The sequence below is a fragment of the Mytilus galloprovincialis genome, chromosome 2 (genome assembly GCF_965363235.1).
Source record: "Mytilus galloprovincialis chromosome 2, xbMytGall1.hap1.1, whole genome shotgun sequence".
Taxonomy (NCBI): domain Eukaryota; kingdom Metazoa; phylum Mollusca; class Bivalvia; order Mytilida; family Mytilidae; genus Mytilus; species Mytilus galloprovincialis.
The window spans coordinates 39376683-39397064 of NC_134839.1; the positions used below are offsets into that span (position 1 = coordinate 39376683).

At 31.7% G+C, this 20382-nt stretch overlaps 2 protein-coding genes across 2 annotated transcripts in view; one reads left to right on the plus strand and one right to left on the minus strand.

The window, feature by feature from the left end:
* The window catches only part of LOC143063570 (annexin A6-like), a 33524-nt gene extending 32971 nt beyond the window's left edge, over positions 1–553 (minus strand). Inside the window, exon 1 of the mRNA XM_076235783.1 lies at positions 416–553. The gene's annotated coding sequence lies outside the window, so the exon portion shown is untranslated. The remainder of the gene's footprint in view (positions 1–415) is intronic.
* On the plus strand, positions 524–19562 carry LOC143063571 (nascent polypeptide-associated complex subunit alpha-like). Its single transcript, XM_076235784.1, has 7 exons — positions 524–604; positions 2333–2477; positions 6996–7089; positions 7695–7825; positions 8328–8465; positions 18379–18501; positions 19459–19562. Exons 2-7 carry the CDS (start codon positions 2337–2339, stop codon positions 19471–19473), a joined length of 642 nt encoding a protein of 213 aa, XP_076091899.1. The 5' UTR covers positions 524–604; positions 2333–2336; the 3' UTR covers positions 19474–19562.
* Positions 19563–20382: the final 820 nt, after the last annotated feature.

The following is a 20382-nucleotide window of genomic DNA, read 5'->3' on the forward strand; positions in this document are numbered from 1 at the left end:
CCATTATTTCACTTCATTTTCGACTGAACCCTAGATTGGAGTTAGTCATTTCTTACTTAAAGCCTGAAGAACTCGGCTTTTACATCATTAGCACTTATTCAATTTCCACATCTTCCTATACATAATATTAACAAATAATCAAATGTATTGTTCATTGTTTTTGTAATAAATGGTTATGGCAATTGACCTTAACTATGAAATCCTTTACATTGTACAAATAACTTAAGAGAGGTCACAAAGTAAAATCTGGTTCACATTACACCATAAAACGACTGTATAAGAATACAAATATATCTTAAAAAATAAGAATGCCTGAATGGACATGTTATGTTTCGGTTTTTTTGTTGACACTTTGTGTGAAACGCGAGAATTTTTTTAACAATTTACCTAAATGTGTGTATCTTATTATATTTACCTATAAACTGGTCGTACACATGTACATGATTTCTAAAAGGTTTTAAAAATTCTCTGTTTTGGAAATATTTATGTGTTGTCAGGCCGCCAATCAACTTATCTGCCTTCTTTTTTAAAGAGCGCGCACCTGCCGGAAGTTCAACAACCGGAAATTCTTTTTATCACCATATTCGACCCAGTACACAAAACTGTAAGCATGACTGTCAAAAATCCACCCTAATCGTCTTCTTTATCAATGTGAAATTCATAAAAGAAAGTTAAATGATGATTCAATATTTCAATAATTCTGATTACGCGTAAATTTCTTATCACTGAATTAGATGAGCATCAAATAAGGTTTTTAAAGTGAGAAAGTTCAGTGCAGTATCGTATCACATTTCAAACTACAATATTAATGTAAATATCTTTTAACCAATAATGTTATAATCTGTGTTAAGTTAATATTTCGTTGTTTCAAGTCTATTTTTGTCTTAAAACAAGTAAATCTTGATGGGGATTAATGGTTAAATAACTGCTAGCCCAGTCGGAATGACGACTAACATTTAAGATTCATCAGAACTTCACTTCGTAAAGTTGCTTCATCTTCTTTATGTAGATCCCTCCAGCTTTGGAGCACACACAGATCGCTTAACGGATAAGTTTTAACAAAATATTTATGTAATCACTTTTAAATGTTGAAAAGAAATCCTCCACTGTTGCAAAATTATTTACAGAAATGTACATATTTATATACACAAATAACTCATACGTTCACCAGGAAATTAAATTTTACAAACCTACTCCATAGAATTGTACATAAATGCACTGGTAGACCTGTTTGGAAAATCTCTGCGGTTTTTGACAAATTTGCAAAAACAGATAATTATTATAGGCACACATACCGACTGAACTGATGAAGTACTTCCTTGGCTCAACTACTTACTGGCAAAACTGCTGAATAAGTATCTACCATATTTACAAAGGGATGCAATCTCGTCACACTTCCCCCGGTCATCTCAAATAAATTTTTGCACCATACATGTATGTCATTGTGCTTAAATTTGACTGATCTAAATTTCCAGATAATACACATTACTGAAAAATAATGTGTTCCAGCAATTAGGCAAGTGTTCTTAGTGAAAAATTCATTAAAAATTTAAATAATGTAAATATTTGCCTTCTGTACTTTTCAGTTGTTTAAAAATTATCACTTGGAATTTACTTCTCCTGAAAGGGGTAATCATTTTTTTTTTTTTTAGATATTCCCAACTAACAATCCAGATGCCATTTTACAACCGCGGTATCACAGATAGTAAGGGGTCTTGCCACTGAGACTATAATTGGATAAAATCATATGAATTTAGTACATTTACCTTCATTGTTTTAACATGTTTGATATGTTAGGCCACATTTAAAAGAATGTCTGTTTCCCCTCACCCGGGTCTACCCTTTGTAAACAGACCAGAAAGACAGGTTCTTTTTTTCTTTTTTTTTTTAACTGGATGTGATTGTCGGATTCTGATTGTCATAGCATGCATGGTCACATGAATGGTTTGACTTGTCCAGTCCAGGCCACTTATCAGTTGTTTGTTCTCAATTTGAGTGTATTTATTTAGATTATCAATCCTTCTGCTTTCAAGCACTTTCTAAAAATGGAAACAAATTATTTTCAGGAAAAAAATAATTTCAATTTTTTTGTGGAAAATAATTTTTTGACCCGGGTGGGGGGGAGGGGAAACAAACATATTTTTAATTTTGGCCTTGATGACATTTTTATTCAAACTATTCTTTACTATGAAAAAAACAGATAAAATTATTTCTATAACAAGAAATTAATATGTGGAAAATACAAATAACAATTTCTACAGACTTCATCCTCTTTCATAGGTTACATATGCCTCACATGCAATGATTAACCTGTTGTTTTTTATATTTACAGTAAAATGCCAACAGAAGCAGTAGAGAAACCTGTCGAAGAGACAAAGGTTGAAGATGGATCTGGTTCAGGAACTGAATCTGATAGTGACGACTCTACTGGAATACCAGATCTGGAAGAAGGAGATGTCTCTGCTCAGACAAGTCAGGTACTGTAGGTAATAATGGGAGAATAAAGATCAATTATAACAAGTCCACTAAATGACTGTTTATTAAAATAAAAACGAATATTGTTGATTAGAATTAACCAAAAAGGGTGCTAGCTTTAATTTAAATTTATAACCAATGATTGAATTGATTCCTGTTTACTATGATGATACTTATCCCCGACCTATCGATAAATGACGATAGTGATGCTGTTATATAGCCAGTACAAATCTGATGTAAACATGATTCAGTAACAACAGTGTATACGAAACTCTGTCCGACAAAATGTCAGACAGAAATATTTAGATTTTTTAGTTGAACATATAGTACAAAAATGACAAATTTAATTATGGTCAGACTGACAAATCCTAAAACAGTACGGCACAGACTGCAACAATCTAGCATTGCCTGCATTTTGAAATGAATATTTTAAAGGTTTCTTTTTCTTAAGATAGAAGACTGACACATTGTGCATTAAAAAGTTTTTTGTTTTGTTTAGTAAACATTGAAAATTAAATCATAGAATAATTTGTATCAGACCTGTCTTTTGTTGTCTTGACATGTTTCTGGTTTGATTTTTGAAGAAGGCACTTTTGGTTATTCTGAAAATCATTGTCTTTTATTTTAAGAAAAAGTTTTCCATTGAAATCATTTATTTGAGCTAAGTTTTGAAGAAAATATCCATAAATATGCATGTTTACTGTGATGATACTTATCCCCGACCTATCGATAAATGAGGATAGTGATGCTGTTATATAGCCAGTACAAATCTGATGTAAACATATTTATTGGTTTAACTTGAAAAAAAGAGTTTGTTTCTTTCTTGTTTTTGACTTTGAAATGTTCATGGTTTAAGGCTGTTAGTCAACACCACTAATTGTATATAATACAAAAAAAATCATTTGAATTTTGAACCTTGGATTTATTTTTAGCTCACCTGGCCCGAAGGGCCAAGTGAGCTTTTCTCATCACTTGGCGTCCGTCGTCCGTCGTCGTCGTCCGTCGTCGTTAACTTTTACAAAAATCTTCTCCTCTGAAACTACTGGGCCAAATCAAACCAAACTTGGCCACAATCATCATTGGGGTATCTAGTTTAAAAAATGTGTGGCGTGACCCGGTCAACCAACCAAGATGGCCGCCACGGCTAAAAATAGAACATAGGGGTAAAATGCAGTTTTTGGCTTATAACTCAAAAACCAAAGCATTTAGAGCAAATCTGACATGGGGTAAAAATGTTTATCAGGTCAAGATCTATCTGCCCTGAAATTTTCAGATGAATCGGACAATCGGTTGTTGGGTTGCTGCCCCTGAATTGGTAATTTTGAGGAAATTTTGCTGTTTTTGGTTATTATCTTGAATATTATTATAGATAGAGATAAACTGTAAACAGCAATAATGTTCAGCAAAGTAAGATCTACAAATAAGTCAACATGACCAAAATGGTCAGTTGACCCGTTTAGGAGTTATTGCCCTTTATAGTCAATTTTTAACCATTTTTCGTTAATTAAAGTAATCTTTTACAAAAATCTTCTCCTCTGAAACTACTGGGCCAAATCAAACCAAACTTGGCCACAATCATCATTGGGGTATCTAGTTTAAAAAATGTGTGGCGTGACCCGGTCAACCAACCAAGATGGCCGCCACGGCTAAAAATAGAACATAGGGGTAAAATGCAGTTTTTGGCTTATAACTCAAAACCAAAGCATTTTGAGGAAATCTGATGGGATAAAAATGTTTATCAGGTCAAGATCTATCTGCCCTGAAATTTTCAGATGAATCAGTCAATCGGTTGTTGGGTTGCTGCCCCTGAATTGGTAATTTTGAGGAAATTTTGCTGTTTTTGGTTATTATCTTGAATATTATTATAGATAGAGATAAACTGTAAACAGCAATAATGTTCAGCAAAGTAAGATCTACAAATAAGTCAACATGACCAAAATGGTCAGTTGACCCGTTTAGGAGTTATTGCCCTTTATAGTCAATTTTTAACCATTTTTCGTTAATTAAAGTAATCTTTTACAAAAATCTTCTCCTCTGAAACTACTGGGCCAAATTAATCCAAACTTGGCCACAATCATCTTTGGGGTATCTAGTTTAAAAAATGTGTGGCGTGACCTGGTCAACCAACCAAGATGGCCGCCACGGATAAAAATAGAACAAAGGGGTAAAATGCAGTTTTTGGCTGTAACTCAAAACCAAAGCATTTTGAGGAAATCTGATGGGATAAAAATGTTTATCAGGTCAAGATCTATCTGCCCTGAAATTTTCAGATGAATCAGTCAATCGGTTGTTGGGTTGCTGCCCCTGAATTGGTAATTTTGAGGAAATTTTGCTGTTTTTGGTTATTATCTTGAATATTATTATAGATAGAGATAAACTGTAAACAGCAATAATGTTCAGCAAAGTAAGATCTACAAATAAGTCAACATGACCAAAATGGTCAGTTGACCCGTTTAGGAGTTATTGCCCTTTATAGTCAATTTTAACCATTTTTCATAAATTAAATTAATCTTTTACAAAAATCTTCTCCTCTGAAACTACTGGGCCAAATTAATCCAAACTTGGCCACAATCATCTTTGGGGTATCTAGTTTAAAAAATGTGTGGCGTGACCTGGTCAACCAACCAAGATGGCCGCCACCGCTAAAAATAGAACATAGGGGTAAAATGCAGTTTTTGGCTTATAACTCAAAAACCAAAGCATTTTGAGGAAATCTGACATGGGATAAAAATGTTTATCAGGTCAAGATCTATCTGCCCTGAAATTTTCAGATGAATCGGTCAATCGGTTGTTGGGTTGCTGCCCCTGAATTGGTAATTTTGAGGAAATTTTGCTGTTTTTGGTTATTATCTTGAATATTATTATAGATAGAGATAAATTGTAAACAGCAATAATGTTCAGCAAAGTAAGATCTACAAATAAGTCAACATGACCAAAATGGTCAGTTGACCCGTTTAGGAGTTATTGCCCTTTATAGTCAATCTTTAACCATTTTTCATAAATCTAAGTAATCTTTTACAAAATCTCCACTGAAACTACTAGGCCACAATCATCTTTGGGGTATCTAGTTTGAAAAATGTGTTGGATGACCTGGCCATTCAACCAAGATGGCCGCCACGGCTAAAAATAGAACATAGGGGTAAAATGCAGTTTTTGGCTTATAACTATGAATTCAAAGCATCTAGAGCAAATCTGACAAGAAGTTAAATTGTTAATCAAGTCAATATCTATCTGCCCTGAATTTTTCAGATGAATTGGACAACTGGTTGTTGGGTTGCTGCCCTCCAATTGGTAATTTTTAAAGAAATTTTGCCGTTTTTGGTTATCTTGAATACTATTATAGATAGCGATAAACTGTAAACAGCAATAATGTTCAGCAAAGTAAGATCTACAAATAAGTCAACATGACCTAAATGGTCAATTGACCCCTTAAGGAGTTATTGCCCTTTATAGTCAATTTTTAACAATTTTCATTAATTTGGTAAATATATGTAAATTTTTACCAAATATAGTTCTCTGTTACTAATGGGCAAAGTTCATTATAGATATAATTGTAAGTTCAGTAAAATAGTTCAGTAAAGTAAGAACTTCAAACACATCACCATCACCAAAATACAATTTTGTCATGAATCCATTTGTGTCCTTTGTTTAATATGCACATAGACCAAGGTGAGCGACACAGGCTCTTTAGAGCCTCTAGTTTAAATTGTACAATGAATGTTTAAAATAGCAGAATAATTTTACAAGAAATAATACATGTATGTCATACATATACAATATTAGGTCAATGAAAGAAAAATATAAACTTTTTTGTATGAGGCTGAGAAACTGGGGAAGTTTTGTGCTGAGTACAAAAAAGTTTATATTTTTCTTTCAGTGACCTAATATTGTTTTTATACTGCAACTTAAACTAACACATTGTTAGCTTTTTAAATTGTAACACAAATGTCAAACTTATTGTCATCCCTTAATGAACCCCTGATTGTGGAGAAAGTGTTCCATGATGAAATTGACATTATACAAAATATAGCTACATTGTTGTATGTTACTATATTTAGGAAATAAACACAACTAGTTGCAGTATAAAGAGCATTATTTTAATGAACAAGCAAGCCTAGAACTAACATTCAAAACATGTTTAGGTAGGATTTTAGAAAGTAGATTAACGATCGCGAGGAGACTGGCGATGAAGATTTTAACTAATACTCTTTGTCAAGGAAATGTTAGCATATAAACATGAGGTAGTGTCAATAATCGCAAATTTGTTGATGATAAGAAAAAAGTTTGTTATGATGATACTTATCCCCGACCTATCGATAAATGACGATAGTGATGCTGTTATATAGCCAGTACAAATCTGATGCAAACTTGTTATAAATCAACATTATTGTCAATCGCATATAGGTATGGGTAACCAATTTACCCAGTCAACAAGCCAACTATCACTATTTGCAGACTGGAACATTTCTGTGACTGAAGATTTACACAGAAATTGCATGATATCAATTTTGTTTCAACAGGTAGCACAGGCTGCAGGTATTCAAGAAGAACTTGTCAGTAGAGCAAAGCAGAGTAGAAGTGAAAAGAAAGCAAGAAAGGCAATGTCAAAACTGGGTATGTAACAGTGTGTAATGAACCACCTGTTAAAAAAAAAAATCACATTTTAAGTATATTCATACTTGCTGTACTAGCAGTATATTACAGATGTCATGTAAACACACTTAATGCACACACAATTTAAATACAGATATATAATTACATACTGTCAGTGGTAATATCTGAACCAAAGTAATTATTGAATTAGATTATACACATACATTGTACTTAAAAGTTTTGAACATTATGTTTATCAGAAATAAACACTATATATGAGAATGCGTTAAACAGTTCACGAACATATATTAATATAACTGTATGGCTTTAAAAAAAAAAATGAAAAAAAAAACATTTTTACCTCCTCCAGTGATAGATATGCTTTTCTAATAACTGCCAGCAAATAAAAATACAGCATATATATACTTAAAAGAATAATAGATATTTAAAAAAAAAAATATTTAAAAGGGCCTCACAAACAGCTGACTCATAACCATGTAAATTAAATAACCAAGCACTGTAATACTAATAGAAGTACTCAAAGGTTTGATGAGTTTTCAGAGTGAGATACTATGACAATTTTATTGTTCTCTCTTGTTAACATTCCTATTAATTATATTTTCTAGGTTTAAAACAGGTAACCGGAGTAACACGAGTTACAATCAGGAAGTCCAAAAACATTTTATTTGTAATTAACAGACCAGATGTATATAAATGTCCAGCATCTGACACCTATATTGTATTTGGTGAAGCAAAGGTATGTTTAAACTGTGTTTTAAATTAATACACTTTCAATTTTCAAAATATTGGTGTGGGTATTGGATCCACCAGTGAAACTTTCACTCTTACAGAATTTGTCACTGTAGTCTAATAATCTTTAAAGCCTTGTTTTAATATGTAATAACATTAAAGGTACCAGTATTACTGCATCAGATATTTATTTTGGCTATCAAAGGTATTTTAAATTGGTGATCCTTGATGCAGAAAAATATATATGAAAATCAAAAACCTAGTGTAAGAATTTAATAGCACTTCAAATTATCATTAAAAAAATTTTTCCATTTAAACTTTTCCCATTGTTCAGTTTTAGATGCTTCGTGGCTTTTAACCCTTTAAAAAATCTTAAATCATCATACCTAAACCCGTATATGCATAATTTCCTCAACTAAAAAGTATTATATATCACATCTTTACTTACATTTCTCATTTGGATAAAAATGTAAATAGTAATATACTATCTAGTTTTACTAATTATGCAGATTGAAGATTTGAGTCAGCAAGCACAGATGGCAGCAGCTGAGAAGTTCAAGACACCAACCAACCCTGCTGGTCTTGGAGAAGATATCACCAACCCTGTTCAACAACCCATCCAAGAAGAATCTGAGGAAGAGGGAGAGGTAAAACATATAGAAACTAAATAAAAACCAGTAGATCATACTAAACAATTGAAAGGCTAATACCATAATTTTAAGGGATAGTTTCAAACATCCAGTATAAACATAGGTTTTCTTGGGGTTTAAGAGAAAGGTCCTACAAGTGCTATATTTATGAAAGAACATGAAATGAAGTGGTAGGTTTAAGAAAATTTAATTTTACTGCATGCTTGAAGCAAAATGACTGTCTGAGACATGGCAAAGAGTTGACAAACAATAAAAGTATATTTAAAAAAAAAAAGGGCATTTAAGTTGAAAACAAATAACACGACTATATTATTTTCCCCAATCGTCATAATGTAAACGCTTGCCTACTGAAATTTGCCATTATACCTTGTTTATGTTCCAAAAATCCATCCTTTGACTGTCATATATAGTCCTGATATCTTAGTACATTTGTAAGATCCATAAATAGATTCATGTTTACTATGATGAGACTTATCCCCTACCTATCGATAAATGAGGATAGTGATGCTGTTATATAGCCAGTACAAATCTGATGTAAACATGATTCAGTAGATGTAAAGCAATTATTTGTGTGTGCATTATGAATAAATAAGTTAGTTTTGTAAGTTGATTCAGACACACTACAGAACTTGTGAAAATATCTGTTTGTTCAAGTATTAAAGGCGAAAATACTTAAATTGAGTATTTTTCTCTCACTTGACTACCAGTTTACAAAAACAACTAGTAAAATGTGAGATAATTTTTTTAACTTTTTAAACATAGTTATAATGAAATAATGAAATCACGTTTCATGCAGTGAGATTTAGTGGTTTTTTTTAGGCAGAACATGATTTAATATATGAAACTTAATAAAAACTTTGTTTGAAATTGTTAATTGTTGGTTGCTTAACGTCCTTCTGGAAATTGACTAGCATTATTTAAGTAGATTTGATAATATAAAAGTGTTTATGTTAAATTATCTTTTTAAGTATTTGCTTTTCATTATATTTATGGTCATCCTTATGAAAAATATTAATTTGCTAGATTCCTGAAAAAAAGAATTAAAGCTTAAATTTAAGCAAATGTCTGTAAATATGCATGTTTGCTATGATGATACTTCCCCGACCTATCGATAAATGACGATAGTGTTGCTGTTTTATAGCCAGTACAAATCTGATGTAAACATGAACAATACATGACTTTTTTCTTCAAACTGAATAAAAACTCCCATTTTGTAAATTGACAAGTGTAATCTTTTAAAGAAAATTGAATTCTTGGGGTTCTTTGATATATGCTGAATCTTAACATGTACTTAGATTTTTGATTATGAGCGCAGTTTTCAAGTTGGTCCAAATCGAGGTAAAAAATTAAACTTTGTTTGATTTCAACAAAAATTGAATATATGGGGTTCTTTGATATGCTGAATCTAACCATATGTATTTAGATTTTTGGGCCCAGTTATCACATTGGTTAGCATTGAGTTCAAAAGGGTTCAAAATTGAATTCTTGGGGTTCTTTGACAGCTGAATCTAACCATGTGTTTTGATTTTGGATATTGGACCATAATAGGTAAATGTCCAATTTAAAAGTTTTTAAGTTTAAGTTCTTAGACCACATTCATTCTGTGTCAGAAACCTATGTTGTGTCAACTATTTAATCACAATCCAAATTCATAGCTGTATCAAGCTTGAATGTTGTGTCCATACTTGCCCCAACTGTTCAGGGTTTGACCTCTGCGGTCGTATAAAGCTGCACCCTGCGGAGCACCTGGTTTGTTTTTGATTCTCATGAATGGTGTATAATAAATTTGTTAGATTCCTGAAAAAAGAATTAAAGCTTAGATTGAAGCAAATGTCAGTAATGGGTTAAACAGCTTCAGTCTTCATAGTAAATATGTTTGACACAAATATAAAAATGGGTTTATCCAGAAGTGATGATTGGTAAGGATTAATGCTTCTTGTATTCACCAGGATTTAAGTAATAGTCTTTCTCTATTCTTTTACTATTGGTGATGTCACACTGCAATCATAAAGTGAATCCTTTAGTGGCTGGAGTTTTTTATCAGGATTGCATGTTTGCTATGATGATACTTCCCGACCTATCGATAAATGACGATAGTGTTGCTGTTTTATAGCCAGTACAAATCTGATGTAAACATGAACAATACATGACTTTTTTCATGAAACTGAAGAAAAACTCTCATTTTGTAAATTGACTAGTGTAATCTTTTAAAGAAGAAAGTTAATTAAAAAAAAAAAAGCAAATTCTACAAATAAAAGGGCAGACATTACATTTTTTATATAAGAATTAAAATGTTGCGACTATCCATAAATAACAGAATGATGTCATACATTTGTTAACAAAACTTGCAGAAAAATAGCTTCATGAGATCATACAAAAAATGTTACAGAAGCTAGGGATGGGTTTTCCTTTTTAGCTCACCTGGCCTAAAAGGCCAAGTGAGCTTTTCTCATCACTTGGCGTCCGGCGTCGTCCGTCGTCGTCGTTAACTTTTACAAAAATCTTCTCCTCTGAAACTACTGGGCCAAATTAAACCAAACTTGGCCACAATCATCATTGGGGTATCATGTTTAAAAAATGTGTCCGGTGACCCGGCCAACCATCCAAGATGGCCGCCATGGCTAAAAATAGAACATAGGGGTAAAATGCAGTTTTTGGCTTATAACTCAAAAACCAAAGCATTTAGAGCAAATCTGACATGGGGTAGAATTGTTAAACAGGTGAAGATTTATCTGCCCTGAAATTTTCAGATGAATCGGATAACCCGTTGTTGGGTTGCTGCCCCTGAATTAGTAATTTTAAGGAAATTTTGCTGTTTTTATACGACCGCAAATTTTGAAAAAATTTTCGTCGTATATTGCTATCACGTTGGCGTCTGCGTCGTCGTCGTCGTCGTCGTCCGGCGTCCGAATACTTTTAGTTTTCGCACTCTAACTTTAGTAAAAGTGAATAGAAATCTATGAAATTTTAACACAAGGTTTATGACCATAAAAGGAAGGTTGGTATTGATTTTGGGAGTTTTGGTCCCAACATTTTAGGAATAAGGGGCCAAAAAGGGCCCAAATAAGCATTTTCTTGGTTTTCGCACCATAACTTTAGTTTAAGTTAATAGAAATCTATGAAATTTTGACACAAGGTTTATGACCACAAAAGAAAGATTGGGATTGATTTTGGGAGTTTTGGTTTCAATAGTTTAGGAATAAGGGGCCAATAAAGGGCCCAAATAAGCATTTTTCTTGGTTTTTGCACAATAACCTTAGGTTAAGTAAATGGAAATCTATGAAATTTAAACACAATGTTTATGACCACAAAAGGAAGGTTGGTATTTATTTTGGGAGTTTAGGACCCAACAGATTAGGAATTAGGGGCCAAAAAGGGACCCAAATAAGCATTTTTCTTGGTTTTCGCACTATAATGTTAGTATAAGTAAATACAAATCTATGAAATTTAAACACAAGGCTTATGACCATAAAAGGAAGGTTGGTATTGATTTTGGGAGTTTTGGTCCCAACAGTTTAGGAAAAAGGGGCCCAAAGGGTCCAAAATTAAACTTTGTTTGATTTCATCAAAATTGAATAATTGGGGTTCTTTGATATGCCGAATCTAACTGTATATGTAGATTCTCAACTTTTGGTCCCGTTTTCAAATTGGTCTACATTAAGGTCCAAAGGGTCCAAAATTAAACTTAGTTTGATTTTGACAAAAAATGAATCGGTTGGGTTCTTTGATATGTTGAATCTAAAAATGTACTTAGATTCTTGATTATTGAAGTTTTTTTGGTCCAGTTTTCAAATTGGTCTACATTAAGGTCCAAAGGGTCCAAAATTAAACTTTGTTTGATTTCATCAAAAGTTGAATCCTTGGGGTTCTTTGATATGCCAAATCTAACTGTGTATGTAGATTCTTCATTTTTGGTCCTGTTTTCAAATTTCAAATTCTACATTAAAGTCCAAAGGGTCCAAAATTAAACTAAGTTTGATTTTAACAAAAATTGAATTCTTGGGCCTCTTTGATATGCTGAATCTAAACATGTACTTAGATTTTTGATTATGGGCCCAGTTTTCAAGTTGGTCCAAATCAGGATCTAAAATTATTATATTAAGTATTGTGCAATAGCAAGTCTTTTCAATTGCACAGTATTGTGCAATGGCAAGAAATATCTAATTGCACAATATTGTGAAATAGCAAATTTTTTTTTAATTAGAGTTATCTTTCTTTGTCCAGAATAGTAAGCAAGAAATATCCTATTTGTGCAATAGCAAGAATTTTTTTTAATTGGAGTTATCTTTCTTTGTCCAGAATCAACTTAAATCTTTGTTATATACAATATACAATGTATATACACTTTTTACTACCAACTGATAAATTTAAATAATCTTTACCATTCAGTGATAACAAGCAGTTTTTTTACATCTTAATATTTTATGATGTATTTAAATGAGTAGTTATTGTTGCAAACTCCATTAGAAATTTGAATTGATATCAGTTTTGAAAAAGGGAAACGGGGATGTGAAAAAAAAGGGGGGGGTTAAATTTTTCTCATTTCAGATTTCATAAATAAAAAGAAAATTTCTTCAAACATTTTTTTGAGAGGATTAATATTCAACAGCATAGTGATTTGCTCAAAGGCAAAAAAAACCTTTTAAGTTCATTAGACCACATTCATTCTGTGTCAGAAACCTATGCTGTGTCAACTATTTAATTTTAGATTTAAAAAGTTTGAAGAAGAAATCTTTAATTGATTTGTAAAATCTTGGCATTTGTTTTGTGTAAAAAAAAACCATGTAATGTCAAAAATTTGATCACAATCCAAATTCAGAGCTGTATCATGCTTGAATGTTTTGTCCATACTTGCCCCAACTGTTCAGGGTTCGACCTCTGCGGTCGTATAAAGCTGCGCCCTGCGGAGCACCTGGTTGGTTATTATCTTGAATATTATTATAGATAGAGATGAACAGTAAACAGCAATAATGTTCAGCAAAGTAAGATTTACAAATAAGTCAACATGACTGAAATGGTCAGTTGACCCCTTAAGGAGTAATTGCCCTTTATAGTCAATTTTTAACCATTTTTCGTAAATCTTAGTAATATTTTACAAAAATCTTCTCCTCTGAAACTACTGGGCCAAATTAATCCAAACTTGGCCACAATCATCTTTTAGGTTAGTAGTTTGAAAAATGTGTCCGGTGACCCGGCCATCAAACCAAGATGGCCGCCATGGCTAAAAATAGAACATGGGATAAAATGCAGTTTTTGGCTTATAACTCAAAACCCAAAGCATTTAGAGCAAATCTGACATGGGGTAAAATTGTTTATCAGTTCAAGATCTATCTGCCCTGAAATTTTCAGATGAATCGGACAACCCGTTGTTGGGTTGCTGGCCCTGAATTAGTAATTTTAAGGAAATTTTGCTCTTTTTGGTTATTATCTTGAATATTATTATAGATAGAGATAAACTATAAACAGCAATAATGTTCACCAAAGTAAGATTTACAAATAAGTCAACATGACTGAAATGGTCAGTTGACCCCTTTAGGAGTTATTGCCCTTTATAGTCAATTTTTAACCATTTTTCGTAAATCTTAGTAATCTTTTACAAAAATCTTCTCCTCTGAAACTACTGGGCCAAATTAATCCAAACTTGGCCACAATCATCTTTTGGGTTAGTAGTTTGAAAAATGTGTCCGGTGACCCGGCCATCCAACCAAGATGGCCGTCATGGCTAAAAATAGAACATGGGGTAAAATGCAGTTTTTGGCTTATAACTCAAAACCCAAAGCATTTAGAGCAAATCTGACATGGAGTAAAATTGTTTATCAGGTCAACATTTATCTGCTCTGAAATTTTTAGATGAATCGGACAACCCGTTGTTGGGTTGCAGACCCTGGATTGTTAGTTTTAAGGAAATTTTGCTGTTTTTGGTCATTATCTTGAATATTATTATTGATAGAGATAAACTGTAAACAACAATAATGTTCAGCAAAGTAAGATTTACAAATAAGTCAACATGACCGAAATGGTCAATTGACCCCCTTAGGAGTTATTGTTCTTTATAGTCAATTTTTAACAATTTTCATAAAATTTGTAAATTTTTACTAACATTTTCCACTGAAACTAATGGGCCAAGTTCATTATAGATAGAGATAATTTTAAGCAGCAAGAATGTTCAGTAAAGTAAGATGTACAAACACATCACCATCACCAAAACACAATTTTGTCATGAATCCATCTGCGTCCTTTAATATTCACATAGACCAAGGTGAGCGACACAGGCTCTTTAGAGCCTCTAGTTTACTAACATTTTTCTTCTTGAGTTATCTTTGAGAATTTCCTTGCGATTCTCATGAAATCCATGGTCATCCTTTTGAAGAATTATAAAAAAAAAAAGCATTAAAGCTTAGATTGAAGCAAATGTCCGTAAATATGCATGTTTACTATGATGACACACTCCCCGTCCTATCGATAAATGACGATAGTGATGCTGTTATATAGCCAGTACAAATCTGATGTAAACATGTTCTATTACTACTTCCATACAAACAATGGTGTTTAAAACATTGTAAAAAACTTTGTGCCCAAGACTTTTCAAGAATAATACCCAATTGTAAAGAAAAATAAAATTGCAGCATTTGACAGCTTATATCCCTTTCATTAATAGTAATTTGTCAAGAGGCTATGCAAACATTTTGTTAGCAAAGTCATCTCATTAAAACATCAAAAACATTATAAAGGTGTGAAATTGAGGTCATATTTGATACACAGAACTAAAATTAATAAACAGTAGGAAAATTAGAAGGTCGTGGGAGTCATGTTGGCTGTTCATTTTGCTTTGTGAAAAGCCATAATCATGACGCCACAGAAGCCATCACATTTACTACAAAATATAAATTTATTCAAAATCTCGATTTTTACTTTTATTCATGTTTGCTATGATGATACATTCCCCGACCTATCGATAAATGATGATAGTGATGCTGTTTTATAGCCAGTACAAATCTGATGTAAACATGAACATGAAATGATTTTTTTAATGAAACTGAATAAAAACTCCCATTTGGGAAATTGACTATGGGTAGTGTAATCTATTAAAGAAGAAAACTAATTTTATAAAAAGCAAATTCTTCCATAAAAAGTACAGACATTACATTTATCAAATAAAATAAGAATGTTGTGACTATCCATTTAAAACAGAATGATGAAATATATTTGTTTAGAAAAACTAGCTTCATGAGGTCATACAAAAAATGTTATGGGTGCACCTGGAAGCTTGGGATGCGTTTTCTTTTTTTTTTGTTTTTTTTTTGAGAATTTTCATGTGATTCTCATTTAATCCATGGTCATCCTTTGAACATGTTGAAGAATAATAAATTTGCTAGATTCCTGAAAAAAGTATTAAAGCTTAGATTGAAGCAAATATCTGTAATATGCACGTTTACTATGATGACACATTCCCCGTCCTATCGATAAATGAGGATAGAGATGCTGTTTTATAGCCAGTACAAATCTGATGTAAACATGTTCAATACTTATTTCAAATGAGCAGAGAATTTCTGTAACTAAAAGCTGTTCATTTAGTGTTGAGGATATTTATTAAGGCATTACACAGAAATAAGAAAAAGTTTGTTAAAAATGTTAAGTTAGGCCATAGTTATTATATTTTTAGTTTTACAAAATTTTTTGACAAAACCAATGGGTAGGAGGACGAAAAAAAAAAAAAAAAAAAAAAAACTGCTGCTGCTGATTTTTTTTTTAAATACCAACCGCCAATATCAAAAAAAATTTTTTTTATTTCACCAGGAGATTTTCTACTAGTGTAACAACTATTTTTTTTTCTTGACAAGGTTTGAATTGAAAATCAATGTGCAACAACTTACTAAATCACCAAGAGCATAAATTTAGATTCTTTCATGCAGTTATGAACTAAAAAAAATTTTTTGCATGAAAAACACTGGGTCGGAGGAGAAAAAAAATTAAAAATCAACATTTTTAATTTTATTTTTTTTCCTATTTGGCAAAAATTAGGGTAGGAGGGTTCGTAAAACTAAAAATAAAAAAACTACGGCCTTATGTCTCGCATATCATTCCCATTTGGATTAGCTGTGTAAAAGTTGATAGGAAGTTTAGAGAATCAGAATAAAAAGTATATGATCTAGTTTCCTTATAAACTTAATGGGTTAAACAGCTTCAGTCTTCTTAGTAAATATGTTTGACACAAATATAAAAATGGGTTTATCCAGAAGTGATGATTGGTAATGAATAATGCTTCTTAAGCTTGTACTCACCAGGATTAAAGTAATAAACTTTCTCTATTCTTTTACTATTGGTGATGTCACACTGCAATCATAAAGTGAATCCTTTAGTGGCTGGAGTTTTTTTATCAGGATTGCATGTTTGCTATGATGATATTTCCCCGACCTATCGATAAATGACGATAGTGATGCTGTTATATAGCCAGTACAAATCTGATGTTAACATGTTCAATTACTACTTCCTTAAACAAAAATGGTGTTAAAAAAAAACTTAGTGCTCAACACTTTTCCATGAATAATATTCTTCAATTGTAAAGAAAAATTAATTTACAGCAGTATATTGATAAAGATTCGAACTGCTCAAACAGCAAACAGAGTAAACATTTGTAGTGTACCTTTATACACTACATCCTCATCATGATTTCATAGAAATAATTACTTCAGCACAAATTAGTTGACACCTCCTCTGTTATATTGTTGCTTCAATATTTTTATGGTTATCACTTCTGAAGAGTTTCATGTAGATTTGTTGTTTCTGAAGTAAAATTAAATGCAACATTACTAATACATTGTAATATATAATTATTTCAAAATCACTTTTGAGCTAGTAGTACAACATGTAGATTAATACTAAACAATTGTAATAACATGTATAGAAGAATGATCCAGATAGTTATATAAAAAAAAAATATTTGCATTCATTTGCTTAAAATTTACTATCTCTGTAATTATAAAAATGTATGAATTGTATTAATGTACAAATAAAGCAAGTTTTGACATCTTCATAAAAAAAAAAGTTTGTTTTATGTATAATAAAATTTAAGTAGACAGTTGTAAGCTTGCTATGATGATACTTATCCCCGACCTATCGATAAATGACGATAGTGATGCTGTTTTTTAGCCAGTACAAATCTGATGCAAGCTTTCAATTTTGCCTAATAGAGAAATGTCGGGGTTTTTTTCCATCAAAAATTTAAAGCTGTATGTCTGCCTTTATAACAGTCTTGTTAAGTTCTTTCTTCTATTCAGGAAATTTGTCACTAAATAATGTTGAGAGAGAGCAAGTTTACAAGATAACATTAAAATCAAAGTCTTATCTTCCATATAAACTTCAATATATACATGTAAACTAGTAGTGTCCAAAGTCTGATCTTGCAGGATACATTAAATTTTGTTTTAGTAACACATGAGCATGCTCAAGAGGCAGACCAACATTCCATAGATATTTGAATGGAAATATTTCGATATTGTCACAAATACCAGGCATAACCAATATCAGTCTATGAAACTGATAAAACAATCATGCAAAGTCGTTTGCTATTATTACAACATAAATGAACACTTTCCTTTCCTATTCTATTGGATTTTGCTTTTATTCCATAAACTCATAAACTTGAAGAGATGTGTTCTTAAACACCATCAGCTTGCTATGATGAATTGTCCCCGACCTATCGATAAATGACGATATTGATGCTTTTATATAGCCAGTACAAATCTGATGCAAGCTTCTTTTCTAGTAAAAAGAAACAATGAAAAACAGGGGAATTAATTGTATTTAAAGCTTTCAACCAGTGATTTTTACTTAGAATGTTACAAAAAAGCATTTGTATAACTGGTACACACTTATGCAAAATTTATAACCTTTCAACTTTTAATTTCAGGTGGATGAATCTGGAGTAGAAGCTAAAGACATTGAACTCGTGATGTCTCAAGCTAATGTATCTCGAACAAAAGCTGTGAAGGCACTTAAAAATAATAATAATGACATTGTGAATGCAATTATGGTAAGTCAAATTCTTAATTAGTTGGTTTGGATTGAAATGGAATGCGTATCTCACAACTGCCTAAAATCCTTGTCCAAGAAAAGTTAAAATTTTGAAAAATGCTAAATTTCAAGACCTGCCTGAAAAAAAAAAAATTCCACTATCCAAAAAAAACAACACTTTCTGTCTTGTATAGAAATGTACAGGTGACAATGTCAGTGAAAATAAAATTATTTTATTTTAATTTACATATCATTTCACAAGAATGAAAGATGATTACAGGAAGAAAATTCAAATATATATGCTTTTGAAGTATATTGTCATGATTGTATAAGATTAAAAGATATTTTGTGAACACTTGCTATGATGACACATCCCCTGACCTATCGATATATGACGATAGTGATGCTGTTATATAGCCAGTTCAAATCTGATGCAAGTGTTCATATCTGAAAGAAGGGGGCTTCTATGACAATACATAAATTTGAAATTCAATGTGAAGATTTAATTCCAAATCATTATGACAGTCTCTGTTGAAACATAAGTCTACAAAACCAAAGATCTATGCTTTTACTGTAACAAATCAATATGTGCTGTACACACAAGGTTATTCATGGGTAAATAGCACTCTTGCCCTCCAGTGAATCATTGATAAATTGTCCAGGTGATAACATTCTTGACTAAAAACCTGTCTTTAAGTTACCATGGAGACACTGATTTTTATTCTACAAGACTATTCTTGACCTTATAGTAAAAATAAAGATGTGCAAATAAATTTATGTAAAATTAAACATTTCCATTATGTATCTTTTCGTCAGTGACAGAAAGTGGTTTAATGACTCATTGAAGCAAACTTTTATTTGACAAATTTAATTAAAATTTGGTGAATTATTTTAAGTAGTATCGAGTCTTTATTGGTATATAACTATTGTTTTAATTAATTCGGGTAGAAATAACTTTGATCATTTTATTTTTCAGGAGCTGACGATGTGATGACTTTCTGTACTTGTGTTTCTTTGTGTTGCCATGTTTTGTCATATTTATGTAAAATAATTCTTAAAAAAAAGTATCAAAAATCAAAATATCATTGTATTTTTTATGACTTTGAACAGGTTTATAATAATGGTCAAGTGAAAACTTTATTTATCATCCTATACTGCTCCATTGAGTTATGCCTTTGTTTGAAAAGTATCTTACATCTGGTCTTGGTATGTTTTATGCATTAGCTTTGGAATTAATCTCTTTGATTAAAAAAAAATCCAGCAAATTGGAAGATTTAGGAAATGTCTTGTCATCAGTTTTTGAATTGAAATCTAAATTATTCTCAGTCCAAGCTTCCCTTTCAAGGACCTGCCATTATGTTCAACCCTCTTTTAGAAATTGGCATTTCTCGTTTAGATTATTTCATTGACTAAATGGTTTGACTTTTCATAATTTTAATGTTGGCTTTTTTCCAAGTTTCATAAAGTAGAGATATACCTCTGTGATTGATAGGATATCTTTTAACTGTTTGAATATGAGGTTGTTAACGGAGACAAGTTGTTTGATTGGCATGTTCAGTAAGTTGATGACAATGATACATAGCTGGCAGGTTGTAATAGTCTGTTCAAGTTCAGTAACTGAGAGAAAATGGAAATTGAAGATCTGATTAAATTTAATTCATTCACAATTTTGACCTGTGTAGCCTGTAAATAGAAGCAATAGTAGTATACCAGTGTTGAAAAAACAAATCTGGGTTACATGTAACACTGAGGAAAATAAAGGATTAACCGAAACACTGAAGTGCAACAATAAGCAACACACTTAGAAACCAACTATTTGATAACAACTGCCATATTCTTGACGTCGTACAGTACAGGACATTTAAAAAAAAAGAAAGTGGGTTGTACTGGTTTCATGGCT

What these genes read in the sequence shown, in the direction of transcription:
- LOC143063571 (XM_076235784.1), top strand. Translation starts at nt 2,337, where the DNA reads ATGCCAACAGAAGCAGTAGAGAAACCTGTCGAAGAGACAAAGGTTGAA. An exon ending in TCTCTGCTCAGACAAGTCAG is followed by an intron (nt 2,478 to 6,995) that starts GTACTGTAGGTA and finishes TTGTTTCAACAG; the next exon opens with GTAGCACAGGCTGCAGGTAT. An exon ending in AAAGGCAATGTCAAAACTGG is followed by an intron (nt 7,090 to 7,694) that starts GTATGTAACAGT and finishes TATATTTTCTAG; the next exon opens with GTTTAAAACAGGTAACCGGA.